Genomic DNA, 15,708 nt, shown 5'->3' with positions numbered 1-15,708 from the left:
CAGAGATTGATTAAATATATGTTACAATACATATATATACACTATATATATTACATATTTATATATATGAAAGGTAGAAGAGAAGATTACAACACATGTAATATAATATATGTATATATATAACAAGAGAATAATATATATATAAACACTCACTCACAACCTTGAGTGTAGATTAGTGGGGATCACCATGACTTGAACAAGGTATTACACCTTTGTCCAAAAGCTTATTTCCCCCTATCTCTAAGCACTAAGGGAACTCTCTAGGAAATATCTTTGGGAATTATCAAGCCTTTAGGGTTTTCTAGCAAAGTGCTTTCTTGATAGAAAACTTCCTCTCCAAAATGAGCACCTTAGACCTCTTTATATAGTGTTTAGGATATCACCATTTGAAATTCAAACTCATAACCCCTATAGATGTTATGGACTCAAATGTAACTCTTACACACACCATAACTCCTATAGCATTAAGAATTTTAAATAAAAGTGTGTAACATCTTTTACACTCTTAATGTTGGTGATAACGGTGGAGGTTACTCATGGTAACAACTCCCCAAATGTTACAAAAAGATGACAACTAATATAGTCATATGTTACATATTATTAGTTTATTACACATATTTAATCTATATATTATACTATTATAAATAATATAACAAAAACACTAAAATAAATTGCAAACCTACACTACAGAAAACTAATAAAGTCACTCTTCATCCACTGTAATAGTACCATGGCTATCGTAAAAATTCGAAACATCTCTAAAAGTGTAAATCATGTATGCAATGATGAATATTTGATTAATCCAATGACAATTAACTAGAAAGTCACGACAAAACAAAATGAGATTATTGCCTTTAGATTGATTAGTGTCACATGATAATGGCAACTCTACCTATAGACTAGAGATTCTAAAAAATAAGTTCAATGAAGTCATGGTGCGACAGGAATTAGATCATGCTCTTATTCAAAGTAGCTGAGACTTGAAGCATGCATACCCAAAGGAATATCAGGATAATATGGAAAAAATTCAGAATCAATAAAACAATTTCTTTTTATTCCGTTGATTTGATTATATGGGCAAGGAAAAACCTTATGATATTGTACAAACTAGAATACAAGTGTCAGCTACTGTACTAGTATACTGTATTTTGCATGCTTACCCTTTCAACCGGGCTCTGTACTGAAGCTAAATTGAATCAACAAATAAATTTATCACAACAAGAGAGGGAAAGAGATATTGTAATAATGATTAATATACAAAGCACGCCATTGGGTACATTTTTAGTGGTACGATTCAAGCTATGCAAAAATTTGCTGAATGACCATCTCAGCGTTCCCATTGTACTGAGCAAGAAGATGAATAGCATCAGCCCTTGGCAATGCCAGAAACTCCTGCATTGATCCAAAAATTATATAGTTTACTTTAAGCCAACTTCTTCTGTGAACCAATATTTTTGAACGAAAAAATTGTATTGTAAACATATTATTCTACTCTTTCTTTTTATGAAACATGACTCCTTACCTAACCTTACAATATTTAGAGACCAAAAAACTATAGCGTGGTTCCTTGAACTTTGTAAGAGCAAACCATACTTGACCATCAAAATTAGGTGACGAGGGGAAAGTGATAAAAGAAAACTACACAACTTTCTAGACTTCACTTAGTTACCACAACACTAGCTGACAAAAATCAGGTGTTACTTTAAGGTTACTTCTACAATTCAAAGGTCCAATAAATATTATTAGAACATTAAAACTATGTTACGAAACAAGTTCTACAACCCCATTCTAAATAAGGCATGACAATATGTGAAGAGACATATTTCAAGTAGAGTTCAACCTAGTAAGAATAGAAATACTTACCATAACTTTTAAAATTGCATTTTCATCACAGACCACATCTCTAGAGGACACTTGAGTAGGACTGCTACCATCTTCTGACATCCTACTACTTGAAGATTGAGTAACCTGGGGTGATCCACTAGAAGACCCGTCCGTAGCCATCTTTGATGTAGCAATAGTAGTAAGCAAAGAAGGATTGGCTTCTTTCAAGGAATCAATTTGTAAAAGATTTTCAAAGCGATCTTTGCACATTTGAAGTTTAAACCACTCATTATGTGAGTGAAGGGTAGTTCTAATTATTTTCATAAGCTGCGGTTCTTCGATTCCAAGTCTCTTAGCAATTGCAACCTGCCAATATGAATATGTTAATAATATATTAAATTATGAAAAAAGAGAATAAAAAAGCCTTGTAAAAACACAATCTTAAAAGGCTGTTGGCAATTTCCGAGTCAAACAAATAAAAATTGAAGGAGAAAAGCATTCTTAAGGAGGACTTCTTAATGGGCAAGAAACACTGAAAATAAGAAGAGAGAACTAATTAAAATATTAATAATGACCAGGACCCAAAGTCTATCAGAAAGCTATCACATGCCTGGAGTGAACTTGAAAGAGCATGTAAAGGCAAGCCTTTTCTGATTGCATCCTCATTAGGCTGGAGCAATGCCAACAGAGTCTCCTTCAAAGGTTTCAGTAAAGTTGGATCACTAGAAGCCAAAGGACCTAAGTGGGAGCATGCCACCCTCAGAGCACTGGAATAATCTCCAGAACTCACCAACTTCAGAAATTCAACCTAGATTGTTGAAGGAAAAAAAAAGGCATTATTGATAAGAATGATTTCAATAAATATATTTACAGCCACTTAGACGATACCATTGGCAATATAAAATCAGCATACCTGCTTAAGCTGGAAGAGCAAAGTAGGATTTTGCACAAAGAAGTCCAAATCTAAAGCATTAACTTCTTCAACAACCTCTGCAGCCATTCCTTTACTAGCTAATTCCTTCACCCCAAGCAGGATCTCATATCTATCCTCCCTATTGTTAATATCTAACGGAGAATATCTTTCCAAACTCTGCCCAAAATATTTTGTTCAATAAAACCATCAGGAGTAAGAATCAATAAATTGACATGAAATAGCAATAGCTACTTCTCACTCCCCATAAACAACCAAACAATTACCTGCTGTTCTCGAGAGATGTATGCATTACTTGTGCTAGGATCTTGCTTACTAGATTCATCTGAAAAAGTGTTTGAAGTATGACATTCATCATGTCTTCCCCTCCACCGCTTACGTTTACTCCTTTCTCCAGCACTGACTCTGCTTCTTTGCTGAATTCTTAAATTTTGAGGTCGTTGAGATCCACTGGTGCTACAGTCTTCATGAAAGGAAGTTGGTTCACGAGCATATCTTACTTCAACATTAATTCCTTGCATGTTAGTTGCTTCAACATTCTTTTCAGGTGAAACATCCATCTGTTCATCAATAATGGAGGAATCATCCTCAGAATTTTTACTGGCACTACAATCCACATCACCAGTTAAATCTCTTGATGAGCGAAGAACAAGCACTGATTGATCAACTTTCAACTGTTTGGAAACAGGTTGATTTCCTGACAGAAGGCATAAAAGATAGTTATAGTTTCATAAGACATGATCAGAATTCAAAAGGTTAACGAGAGAGGAAGTGAAAACATTTTAGCAATCAATAAAACAAAGGAGAAAAAGCTTTACTCACCAGATGGGGGTGCAACAACAGAATCCACAATGCCCCTATAAACACAATATTCATGTACAAGCTCATCAAGCATTGTGACATCCAATTTCATCCGACACAATTCATTCTGCAAAGTCATGACAAGGTTAGTGATTTCAGCCAACTATAGGCGATAGGTTAACACATACTATTATGCCACCTCAGAGAAAAATCAAGATCAGGAAATTAGAGGGTTCTAGCTATGTACACAAAATCTCGTTTATGAATAAGTTCAACTCAGATGAACTCTTATTGCCAGACAAACCAACACTGCAAACAATTTTGTGTGTTGTCGGGAAGAAGAAGACAACTAGGGAAGAGGGGAAAGGAATATTACTTAAAGATGTTGGCTATATTTCAAATCAGGCCTCAGAGAACACTTCTATGCCACCTAAGAGAAAAATCAAGATCGGGAATTTAGTGTGTTATCGCTATGTACACTAAATTTTGATTATTAATAATTTCCACTCACATGAACTCTCATTGTGAAGATAAACCAATACCGGAAACTGTTTTGCTTCTTGTTGGGAAGAAGACAACTAGGGAAGAGGGGAAAGGAATATTTCTTATTGATGTTGGCTTTAATTCAAATCAGGCCTCCGAGAACCAGTGACCAATAAGAAAGGAAAAAAAAAACTATCTGAAAGCAGCTAAATAAGAATTACGAGTACAATGTTTGGTATTCAATAACCTGAAATGCCTGGAATAAGTCACCCTTTGTAAATCTCAAGCTATCAACTGCTCCTTGTCTTGTAAGTTCTACAGCATGCGCAAGAGCTTGAATGTCCACCTGATTTAACAAGCAATCATGCAAAAGTAGAGTTGTGTAAAACAGATACCCATACTTGAAAGAGTAGAAACGAGATGCTAAATCCTCACTACAGAAATGACAAAAAAGCAAGAGCATGTATTGAGTCTCTAGGATAATGAAGTTGTTATCCTACAACACCTAATACGAAAGTTCATGGATCAAGCTACATTCAAAATAAATCACCTCATCAAATGGGGGGGCTTCATATGAGCTCTCTTGAGGTGTTGCAGGAGGGTCACGGTCCTCAAGAAGCAACCTCTCAGTAAGATCTGATATGGGTGAAAATATTCCTTGACGAAAGCAAAATCCTTTATGTATACTATGCGGATGTAAAAGGAAAGAAAAGAAAAAAAAAAATCCAACATAATCAGCAAACTTAGTAAGTTTACAACTGAAGTATAAAACAAAAAAGTACGTAAATCAAAATTTAGTGAAAGTAGGCTAACCTTATCAAATATCTTAATGTCATTGAAAAAAGAGGATCATAAGCATGTAGATGAGCTCTTAATACAGTTGACAATAATCCGGCAATATCAAACCTCCTCCTTTCAGACCACTGAAATTACAGTACATATTAAGTTAAACGAGCTAATAGAGAAATCCTTCTACCGATACATGAAAATAAAAGAAACAGTTAAACGACAGAACTCTCCCAAACTCAGCCAAGAACACTCACACACACCAGAAAATTTTCTCTTTATTTCTCAAAGGCTACTAGTCTCAGTTAGAGACTAAGTCCAACGCATTACAAACACAAAGAATCACAGTTCGATATAACCAATCTCTGAAGACTCTAAAACTGATTAATACGGCCCAACACCACTTATTTATACCCCTAACTAACTAACTACTGCTCTAACAGAATGAAGCTACTAACAGAAACATAACAGCACTTCTAACAATTAAACTAACCCCCTAACAGAAAATAAAACTCAGAAATAACAACAATCAACTACATTGAAACTACTAGGACAATTAGTTATTCATCTTGTTCTGCCTCACATAAGCGAACCTTATGGGCGGTCTATCATTAAAAATCAGTCGCCTACTGGTGCAAGTGGAAACTATGAGTACGGTTAAAAAAACAATACTAAATAAGGAAAACACAAAGACCCATCCTGTCAAAAGAATGTATTACAATAAAATCGTCACCTCATTTGCCACTGGAGAAGTCTGGTCATCTTTGTCATAAATGAAGGCAAGAAGTACATGCTTGAATTCCTCGTATGCTTCCTTAAATTGCAGATAAAGAAATATGTAAGACTCTACAACTGGATAAAAGGATCAATCAAATTCATCTATCACAACTTGCCTGTACTAAAAGAGAGTGGGACAGAGAAAAAAACCAAGTCTGCTTCAATGATAAAACAAAAGCAAGGGACACAAGCATTCTGTAATGAACTTGTCTTAAAGGTTATAAACAGTAAACTAACTCAAGGTTTATAAACTCAGCCCTTGATTTTTTTAATTCTACTTACTAATTTTCATACAATTTTCTCCCAGAAATCCCGCTTTATACACATTAGAAATTTTAAAAACTATTGTTATGGACACAATTATTTAAACTCAATTGTAGGTAACAAAAACCAAAGGATAGACAAAAATAAACTACCGGGTAGGCATCAAGAGCACAAGGAGCAAGAGAGGTCCTCAAGCAATTTATTGCAGAATCACGATCCTCCACAGTTCCTCTTCTCAATAGCTCAATAAATTTCTTCACAGAAAATAGGCGAAAATGAATTAATTGAATCAATCAAAACAGCAAGAGTCAAACTTTGAAATAACAAGAGAGCTATACCTCTAATTGTATAGATAAACGATAATCTTGATTAGAAATAAATACATAGAAGATGGAAATAAAAATTGGATAATTAAGATTTTATGATACTTGAAATAGAAAATCTCCTACAAAGTTTAGTAATTAATGCATTGTAAGTGATGTCCAAAACTTCAGTTTATCATAATTATAGCTCAAATTTTCTCAACATCCAAATTGAAAGTATACAAGACTGATTACCTGCTTATGTAATCGGAAGAGAAGCCTGTGATCATCGAGAATGAAAGGTGCATGTGCTCGAAGGAGATCGATAGCGGTATCTACCTCACCAGTCTCCAAGGACCGTCTGATCTGGCGAATGATTACTCTGGAATGATAAGAGGACGAAGAAGGAAACGGAGATGAAGACGAAGACGAAGAAGGCGAATAATGTACAGACGACGGCGACGGTGAGGAAGAAGAAGAGGGAGAGGAGTCCTCGATTAGGTTCTCAGATTTAGCAAAATCGATGACTAAGGCATCGAGTGCTTCCCAATTAACGGGCGTGGACTCCATTGAACTCCGTTTGGTTCTCGGGAAAATCTGTTAGAAAAGCAAAGAGAGAATATCGCAATTGTCAGGGTAGGAAGATGGAATTTCCTTTTTTTTTTCCCTATGCGAAGAGGATGAAAGGCGGCGATGTGAGGTGAAAAAGTGGATTGGCCATTATATTGTTGGCACGTGTCCATCACGTGTGGTCCGGTAAGACCCTTGTCACCGTGTAAAATGGATGTTTCAAGTTTTAAGTTAACCACTTCAAACAGAAAACTAAAAAGCCAGACACGACATGTCGTTTTATTGAGAATAACCGAACACTCAATTTCATGGTTGAAATTTGGTGTTTTGAAAAATAAAAAAAACATATATATTTTTATTTAACAACTAGTAAACAAATCACGCGCGGTTATATTTTATTAATTAATATTTTATAATTATTTTAAACTTAATAAAAATAATTATTAGATTTTTTTTTTAGGTAGAAACGTTACTTTTGCTCTCATAAGTAACATTTTTTTATACTTTTGATTAGTTAAAATAAGTTGTTGAACATTCTATTAGTTAACTTCAATTTTATTTTCTCAACAAAAAAAACTTTAATTTTATTTTATTTATATTTTCTCTAAATTCAAGTTAACTTTATCTTTGCAAAAAAACGTGAGATATGCCGTTTTTATATTTCACCATTTTCTTAACCTTCAAAATTTTAGTTGCTCGCTTGAATAATTTTGTCAAGATTAATGGAGATTGATACATTATTTTGCTCAGTTGAGAAAAATACTGAATTTAATGGCTCGCGTTATAGAAGTTAATATATATCTTACGCATCAATAATTATTATATTTTTCTTGATCTATATTTTATTTATTCTCAAATCTCTTACATAGGTGGTTGCTTAGTTTAATAAATAGTTTGAAACTTCATAATCATAAGAAAGACTTAATAGTTTTTAAAATTAAGGAGTGCAGATATATTTCTTGGTTACTTCGATAGTAACTGAAGGGTGTTGATGATTTTTTTTGTTTTTATCGTTGGCCATAAAAAATATAATGAGAAAGGAAGATTAGGGAGTTTTATATATTTTCCACTCCAGAAAAAAGCTTCATGTTCGTTGAATTAATGGGCTCACGTGAGTCTCAAAGGAAAAAGGAAAAAAAAAAAAACTCTTTTATGAATTATGTGGATGGACTGAATTATTATTATGTGTTTTTTTTTATAAGAATGTGTATGTAAGAAAGTAAAATAAAATCCGTTATTAATTCTATATGAGATACTCCACCATAATTAAATAAATTGCTACCATTAGATTCAAAATCAAAGGATATAAAAATATCTTCACTTGTGACAACAAAAGTGATGCTCTTACTTAAGGAATATTCAATAATTATTAATTAATTTAATAAACATATATTTATAAAATTAATTTTAAATATATATATCTTTCTACATAAATTAAATTAGAATAGAGAATTTTAGCAATTATGTGTGATTAAATTTATACAAAAAAAAAAAAAGATATAACTATTGATAAATTTATAGGAAACTCATTAAATTTAAAATTGTTGTCATTATCGTATCTCACTTGTTATTATATTTAAAGTTGTTGTCATCACTGTATCTCACTTGTAATCATCACTATCTTGAAAAAAAATATAACGAATGATAAATTTATATATAAAAAAATAGATTATTGTTGGTTTCGATTGTAGTGGGTGGTGTTTATAGTGGCTATGAATAGTGATGGTGGTGAAGAAGAATGAATGAATGAATAAAAAAAAAATATGATATGTTAGGAAAAAAGAAATCAATTTTTTTTTTTATTTTAATTTTTTTAAATTAATTATTTATGTGGATCAATAAAGTTGTGCCACGTGTACACTATATTCATGTGGACAATACAACATGGCATTTCACAATCAATTTTGGATAAAAATTATAAATTGCTAACAGCATAGTAATTTTGGGAGTTTTGCCGCTAAAATTTAACTTTTTGGGGTTAATAGCTAGAGACGTGAAACTACTTGGGCTATGTCGCAATTAACTCTAACAATAATTAAAATGTTACTATAGAAAACTTGCAATAATAATGTTATAGTGCGAATTTTTTGCCTAAAAATACGAGTACAATCTCACTTGACACGTGGATCCAATTCCTAGCGGGAAAAAGATGGTGTGTCAATAACTGCTCTAGTAGAGCTATCCTCACATGATAAGAACTTGTGAGAAGGTGTGACTTAGGCCAAGTCTAGTCGCACACTATGATCATTATAATAAATAAAAGCAGGATCAAGTTAGCACAAGTCACGTGTATAACAATTATATGCGATGAACAACTGTCTTTCTTGTAAAGATTGTGCCTCTATGAGTGATTGGTCCAAATGACTAATGATGACTCGTCTTGAACCCGTACAATTCAATGTTGTCAGTACATGAATGTTCAATAAACGATTGGTATAATTGCGGGAGTTCTATCTCACAAATGACCCTAAGGTTATAGTCCCGAGACTTTATATGCGAGTAACATCAAAGGACTCGCAAGTTCGCATGTTGCTCAAGAAAGTGAACGGTCAATTGCGACTCCTAAAGTCGCATACATTCGAGTATTAATTAAGAATGGTTGAAATTTTTCTCTCATTTATTCTATATAAACGTTTTTTTATCTTAATTAAATGTAATTAATGTTGTAACGGTCATGTCTGACCGATTAGGTTATGTAGTACAAAGGATCACTTGCTTTCTATATAAAGGAATGTTCCAATTTGAATAGGATCGAATCACAAACTCTTGCAAAAGTAGACTAAGCATATTAAGCTCTAACTAAACCACTATAATTCCCTATCTCTTTTATATTTTTGCTATTTTTATTTGTATACTCATTATTTATATTTGAGTATTCGCCATTCTAGGTGGATACTCATAATTCTACAAAAAGAGTGTTCTTGTTTCTCTTGAATACTCGCACTAATTTGGTATTATCTATTTTCCTCCGACAATATTTAACACAAGAAGGAGGGTCCTTTTCAGCAATATTTTGTGATTTTGAAGGAAGATCACAATAGCTACGAACCAGAATAACAACAAAAACATCAACGAGACCATAGTTTTTCCCAACCATGGTGGAACTCGGGTGAGAACCCCATTATTGACACCATTTTTGAAGGAATTGGACGGACTAGCACCATCCCCCAGAATTTGTTCTTAGAATTAGTCAGAGCCTCAAGAGACACGATAACTCATATGGCGACTAATGGTCATTTCCCACCAATAACACCTACTCACACTTGATGAGGGTATGGTGCAATTATCAACTGCACAATATACAACTATATAAGAACAAATGCGAGTCCTGCCAGCTGAAGTCGTAGGAATGCCACGTACCTAGAACATTATCCCACTGCGTGAACCTACCAATGTACGAAATACTAATAATGAAGTACGTAATCATGCTACTAGACATCACGGTGAATGTGTTTGTAAGTATTATGCAAGAGAGCAATTGAATGAGCATAATCCATACGCTCCCGACTTGAATCAGCCACCTTGAGTCCTTACATGTGGAAAGGGACATGTTGTTCTCGAGGAAGATCAGTGACGAGATTTAAGATTTTGCTCACCACAGGATATTCGCAGAAGTAGAAGGGAAGAGAGGTATCGCGAAGAAAAAGACAATGATCGTCACAATCTTAAAAGTGGCATTGATTGAAGAACCCATGAGGAGTATGATTTTGAGTCACTTTGATCTGATAGTCGCACTCCTAATGTGTATACCATATCAATATCAGTTTTTATGCATCTTGAAGGCAGATGCCACGTCCAAAGAGGAGATCTACGAGACCAACTGAATGAGGCTTTCCTTGTGTGATCACCCGAAGTAGAAAATTGCACAAACAACATACATCGACGGGAGCCCTATGATTCCCAAGCAAAAAATCAAGTCCTCCCTCTCGCAAAACAACCTGAGGTAATAATTAATAATGTTGTTAATGCTCTAGTCAATCTAGTTACCACACTAGTCAATCCACTTGGTGCACCAGTCAACCTAGTTATTACACCTGTCAATCTTGTCAATGTTCCTGTTAACAACATGAATATTCTTCCTGATCTCGCGACACCAACTAATATCACACCTGGAGGAGTAGATTAGGAAAGTTTCCTAAGAGCTCTGAGGATGGTCATAAAATAAAGGAAGCTCTTCTATAAACTACATGAGACGTTTTCATTCACCGTTGAAGTGTGATAAGCTCAAATCCCTAAGGATTTTTGCCTATCCGAGTCGCTCAAATACAAAGGTTTGACTAGTCCCATCGACTATTTAGATAAATTTATTACTATCATTGTTGAATCGATTTTTATTATTGTTATTATTAAAAATAAAAGTAATAATAATACATAAAAAGAATGAGTCAGAATGAATCAAAAGAAAAATAAAATATTATTTTTAATTCTTCCACTATTCTCTCTAACTTCCCACTTCCCACTCTCACCACTTTTCTCATAAAGTAAAAAAAAATAGAGTCTATAAAGAGAAGAAAATCAGACCAAAAAAAAGGCGAGGGTATCGACACTTTGCAAAGAAAAGTAAGAGAAAGAAAAGAAAAGAGAAAAAATCTATCATTGTTGTTCTTGCAATTGCTCAGAGTCTTCAAGAGTAAGTACTTATGGAATCCATCCAATCCTTTTTCAATTTTATTTTGCAATCCTTCTTCTCTTTTCTCTTCTCATCTATGGAATACCCTCATTTCATAGATGAAAAAGGAATGCTCTCATTCCACAAAAATTAAAAGATGCTCTCATCCATGGAATACTCTTATTCTACCAAATTTAAATTTATGGAATGCCCTCATTCCATTAAATTTATGGATGCCCTCATCCAAGGAATGCTCTCATTCCACAAAATCAAAGGATGCTCTCATCCATGGAATACTCTTATTCTACCAAATTTAAATTTATGGAATGCCCTCATTCCAGTAAATTTATGGATGCCCTCATCCAAGGAATGCTCTCATTCCACAAAATCAAAGGATGCTCTCATCCATGAAATACCCTTATTCCACCAAATTTAAATTTATGGAATGCCCTCTTTCCATTAAATTTATGGATGCCCTCATCCAAGGAATGCTCTCATTCCACAAAATCAAAGGATGCTCTCATCCATGAAATACCCTTATTCCACCAAATTTAAATTTATGGAATCCCTCTTTCCATTAAATTTATGGATGCCCTTATCCAAAAAATGCTCTCATTCCGTCAAAATTTAAATTTATAGAATTCTTTCTTTCTATTAAATTTATGGATGCTCTCATTCAAAAAAAAAATATCCTAATTCTACCGATCAAAGGATGCCATCATCCCGCAAAATTTATTTTCTTTTAACAGTTGAACTAATGTACTGCCAAAAGAAAACCAATACTAATTTTGGTCAAAGACAGTATAATTAATCGAAGAGAATAAATCCATATCAATACTGAATGGCTCTAAATTAAAATTTTGGCTTGGGCAAATGTCTCGCAAAAAAAAAAAAATTCTTTCGTGAGTCCAATTACAAAAATTGAGTATATAGTAGTATATATATATATATATATATATATATATGATTTTATATATATACCACAAGAAGAATTGTATGACTTGGGACAAAAAGAATTCTAATCATGTAATACACATACAAATAAATATTGTATATATATACGAAATATATATATTTATGAAATGTTAGTGAGCTGTTTTTATCAACCCTAACACTCACTGTGTACCAAAAATAAAAAGGGTAGTAATTCTTTTTAATTAGAAAATAAATATATATTTATTTTCTTTTTTTTCCTCAAATATTATTGAGTGAAATTCCAAAATATAAAATTTAAATTACTTTCCTAAAGACAAAAAATCTAGAGTAGTTTTAAATTTTATTGTACAATTCTCGTCAAAATAGGATTGTAATCTAAGTGATCTCTAATCTTATTAAAGTGAGTCCAAAAGTTTCCATCCAAACTAAACTCAATTTCCTAAAAGAATATATGATCACAAGATACAAAATCTTTGAACACATATGAACTACGTTCGATTTGATCCCATTTTGAGTACGTAGGCAACCTAATTGCTAAGATTAGGTACAATCACAAATCCTGAAAAATTCTAAATGAGGTCATTAACCTCATCAAATTCCAAATGAGGTCATTCACCTCTATAAAATTCTAAATGAGGTCATTCACCTCAAAATTCTCAAATGAGGTCTTTTACCTCAAAAAATCTCAAGTGAGGTTCTCTTATCTCAAAATGCTAAATGAGGTCATTCACCTCAAAATGGCAAAGTGAATTAACTTTCACAAAGATTGTTGGAACTACGTTTGACTTGATTCCTATAAAAGGATACGTAGGCAACTTAGTTGCTAAGACTAAGTGCAGTCGCCGATACCGCAAAAATGGTATAAAAATACAAATCTTAAAATTCCATAAAAGGTCATACACCTAGGAATTTTTCCAAATTTTCAAAATAGCAAATGATTCCTGAAAGTGGTCATCTACCAGAATCCTTATATCCAAATTCTAAAATACCGCATTCTGAACTACAAGTGGCTTGATCCTTCACAAAGAAGGTATGTAGGCAGCTCAGTTAATTAAATTGACTGAGTTCAGCTGCAATTCCAAATTTACCCCAAATTTCCCAAATTTATTTTAATTATTTAATGTCATTGTAATTGGAATCAAAGGGTATTTTCTTTAAATAAAAGGATTGTAATTAAGAGATTATTCTTATAATCTTGGATGAGTCGAACTTAAATTAATAAACTCTTATGCTATAAATTCAGCATAGGTGAAATTGTGTTTTGTATTTATTTTTAATATTCTAAATGTGAAATTTTTGCTTAACAATCATGGAGGTCGATTAGGTCCCACAATTGGCCAAGTGTTGCATCCTTGCCGTAACCTTGGAAGATAACGCACACGAGTGGTTTAGCCAGTTACCCGAAGCCTCAATTTTTACCTGAGAGACTTTGTAGACTTATTCTTGGCACACTTCTAGGCGACCATGACCTACAAACCACTATACACAATGCTGTCCAACATTAAACAAGAAGAAGGTGAGGGTTTACAAAGTTATTTCAAACATTTTAATATATAAGTAACTAAGGTCGAGAAAGCTCCCGAGTCTTCTTTTGTATACATGTTAATTACAAGTGTATTACCTTGATTTGATTTTTGGAATACAAGCATGATGACTTGAATCTTTAGTGGCGTTCTTCACCATGGTCGAGCTCCATAAGCAGATAGAGAATTCCCTCTCAGAGTTTGAAAAAACAAAATAAAAGAGGCAATCTCTAGGATCAAAAAATCATACTAGAAGTCCTCGACAACAGAGTCGAGAGGATGCAATCCCAAGAGACGCAGCCTAGCAAGACGTCGTAGTCTGAAATTAGCAAAATCTCCTACTCGAAAAGAAAGTCCCCCAAACGCAAGAGAGGTCCTCGATTTGTCAACTATACTGAGTTAGCAGTTCCCCGTGACCATATTTATGCAATCGAAGAACACAAATGAGTTTTTTAAAAAATCACCACCCATCAGGGGCAACCGCGACAAGAGAGACACGCGAAAATTCTATAAGTATCACAAAGATATTGGCCACACAACTCTTGAATGTTGGGTCTTACATGATGAAATTAAAGAGTTGATTCGTCAAGGAATATTTGTCAAATATAAGAAGAAGAATGAAGTACGGACAGATGATCGAAATCTCCAAGCAAATAATGGTGGAAACTGTGACGAGAAGTGAGTGGCTCCATGGCTCCTTGCAATATTCTCACTATCATCGGAGGCGCGCACATTGGCGGAGAATTGAAGAAGTCGCGTGAAAGATATGCAAAAGAAGCAAAAGAGAAGTTGTTGACCAATGTCAACAACCTCAACGACAGATCGGTCAAATTGTTCAAAAAAAGAATGCAATGACATAATCTTCATGAAAAACGATGCCAGATGGGTGCACCATCCACATGTCGATGCATTAGTGATAGATGCGAATATAGGAAGGGACAATGTACATCACATTTTAGTTGATAATGATAGCTCAGTTAACTTTTTCAATTTATAGGCTTTTATGCAAATGGGGTTGTAGAAGAAAAATCTCAAACCCATCACATCGAGTATTTATGGCTTTGCAAGAGATACCATCCGAATCAAGGGTATGATAAAGTTACCCATTACCCTTGGAACTGCACCAATAATAGCGAGATCTATGGAAGATTCCACAGTGATTGGTCAATATTCGGCGTACAACGCAGTTATAGGAAGGCCAATTTCAAAGATGAATTTTTTTACTTCAATTTATCATCTTACAATAAAATTTCTTACACCCACTAGTGTAGGATTTGTGCGATGAGTCCAGTCTAACTCATAAGAATGTTACAACCTAGCGATCAAGATCGCAAAAAAGAAAACATGCAATGTCATTTATATGCTGGAAGCTCCCCTGAATCGAGGAAGTTCCACATGTCAAAAGACTCAATCTTAATCCATGGGCCCTCAACTATTCCAACATTGCACAACCAGTTGAAGAAACTATTCGATACCTACTGACTCTTCTGACATTTTAAATTTTTTAAAAATTAATTCTAAACTAAACATACAGCAACGAGAAAAGCTTGTTACATTCTTCAAACAAATTTTGGATGTTTTCACATGGAAACATTCAGATATGGTAGGATTATCTGCGATGTCATGTGTCATCGATTGACATTGACCCAGATGTGCAAGGATACAGCAGAAACACTGTAAAATGGACTCCGCTAGGTACTAAGCACTTAAAGAAGATGTTCACCTTCTACTCGTGAGTGGCTTCATAAAGGAGTCATTTTACCCAAACTGGTTAGCTAATCTCGTCCTTGTTCCCAAGCCTAATGGCACATGACGCACATGTGTTGATTTCACAAATCTAAACAAAGCTTGTCTGAAAGATAACTTTTCTTCGCCAAGCATTGAACGACTTGTTGATGCAAC

At 33.9% G+C, this 15,708-nt stretch overlaps 1 protein-coding gene across 1 annotated transcript; it reads right to left on the bottom strand.

The window, feature by feature from the left end:
• Positions 1 to 1,026: 1,026 nt before the first annotated feature.
• On the bottom strand, positions 1,027 to 6,860 carry LOC115705903 (uncharacterized). The gene is made up of 12 exons (XM_030633366.2): positions 6,424 to 6,860; positions 6,019 to 6,120; positions 5,559 to 5,639; positions 4,853 to 4,962; positions 4,590 to 4,725; positions 4,287 to 4,385; positions 3,578 to 3,683; positions 3,022 to 3,452; positions 2,738 to 2,914; positions 2,435 to 2,632; positions 1,864 to 2,190; positions 1,027 to 1,392 (listed from the first exon to the last, which is right to left on the bottom strand). Exons 1-12 carry the CDS (start codon positions 6,736 to 6,738, stop codon positions 1,300 to 1,302), a joined length of 2,175 nt encoding a protein of 724 aa, XP_030489226.2. The 5' UTR covers positions 6,739 to 6,860; the 3' UTR covers positions 1,027 to 1,299.
• Positions 6,861 to 15,708: the final 8,848 nt, after the last annotated feature.

This window comes from Cannabis sativa, chromosome 1 (assembly GCF_029168945.1).
Source record: "Cannabis sativa cultivar Pink pepper isolate KNU-18-1 chromosome 1, ASM2916894v1, whole genome shotgun sequence".
NCBI classification, from domain to species: Eukaryota; Viridiplantae; Streptophyta; class Magnoliopsida; order Rosales; family Cannabaceae; genus Cannabis; species Cannabis sativa.
Note: the sequence above shows the minus strand (reverse complement) of the source record. Positions and strands in the feature narration are given on the sequence as shown.

What these genes read in the sequence shown, in the direction of transcription:
- LOC115705903 (XM_030633366.2), bottom strand. Translation starts at nt 6,738, where the DNA reads ATGGAGTCCACGCCCGTTAATTGGGAAGCACTCGATGCCTTAGTCATC. An exon ending in AAGCCCCCCCATTTGATGAG is followed by an intron (nt 4,386 to 4,589) that starts GTGATTTATTTT and finishes TTGTTAAATCAG; the next exon opens with GTGGACATTCAAGCTCTTGC. An exon ending in TGCTCTTCCAGCTTAAGCAG is followed by an intron (nt 2,633 to 2,737) that starts GTATGCTGATTT and finishes TCAACAATCTAG; the next exon opens with GTTGAATTTCTGAAGTTGGT.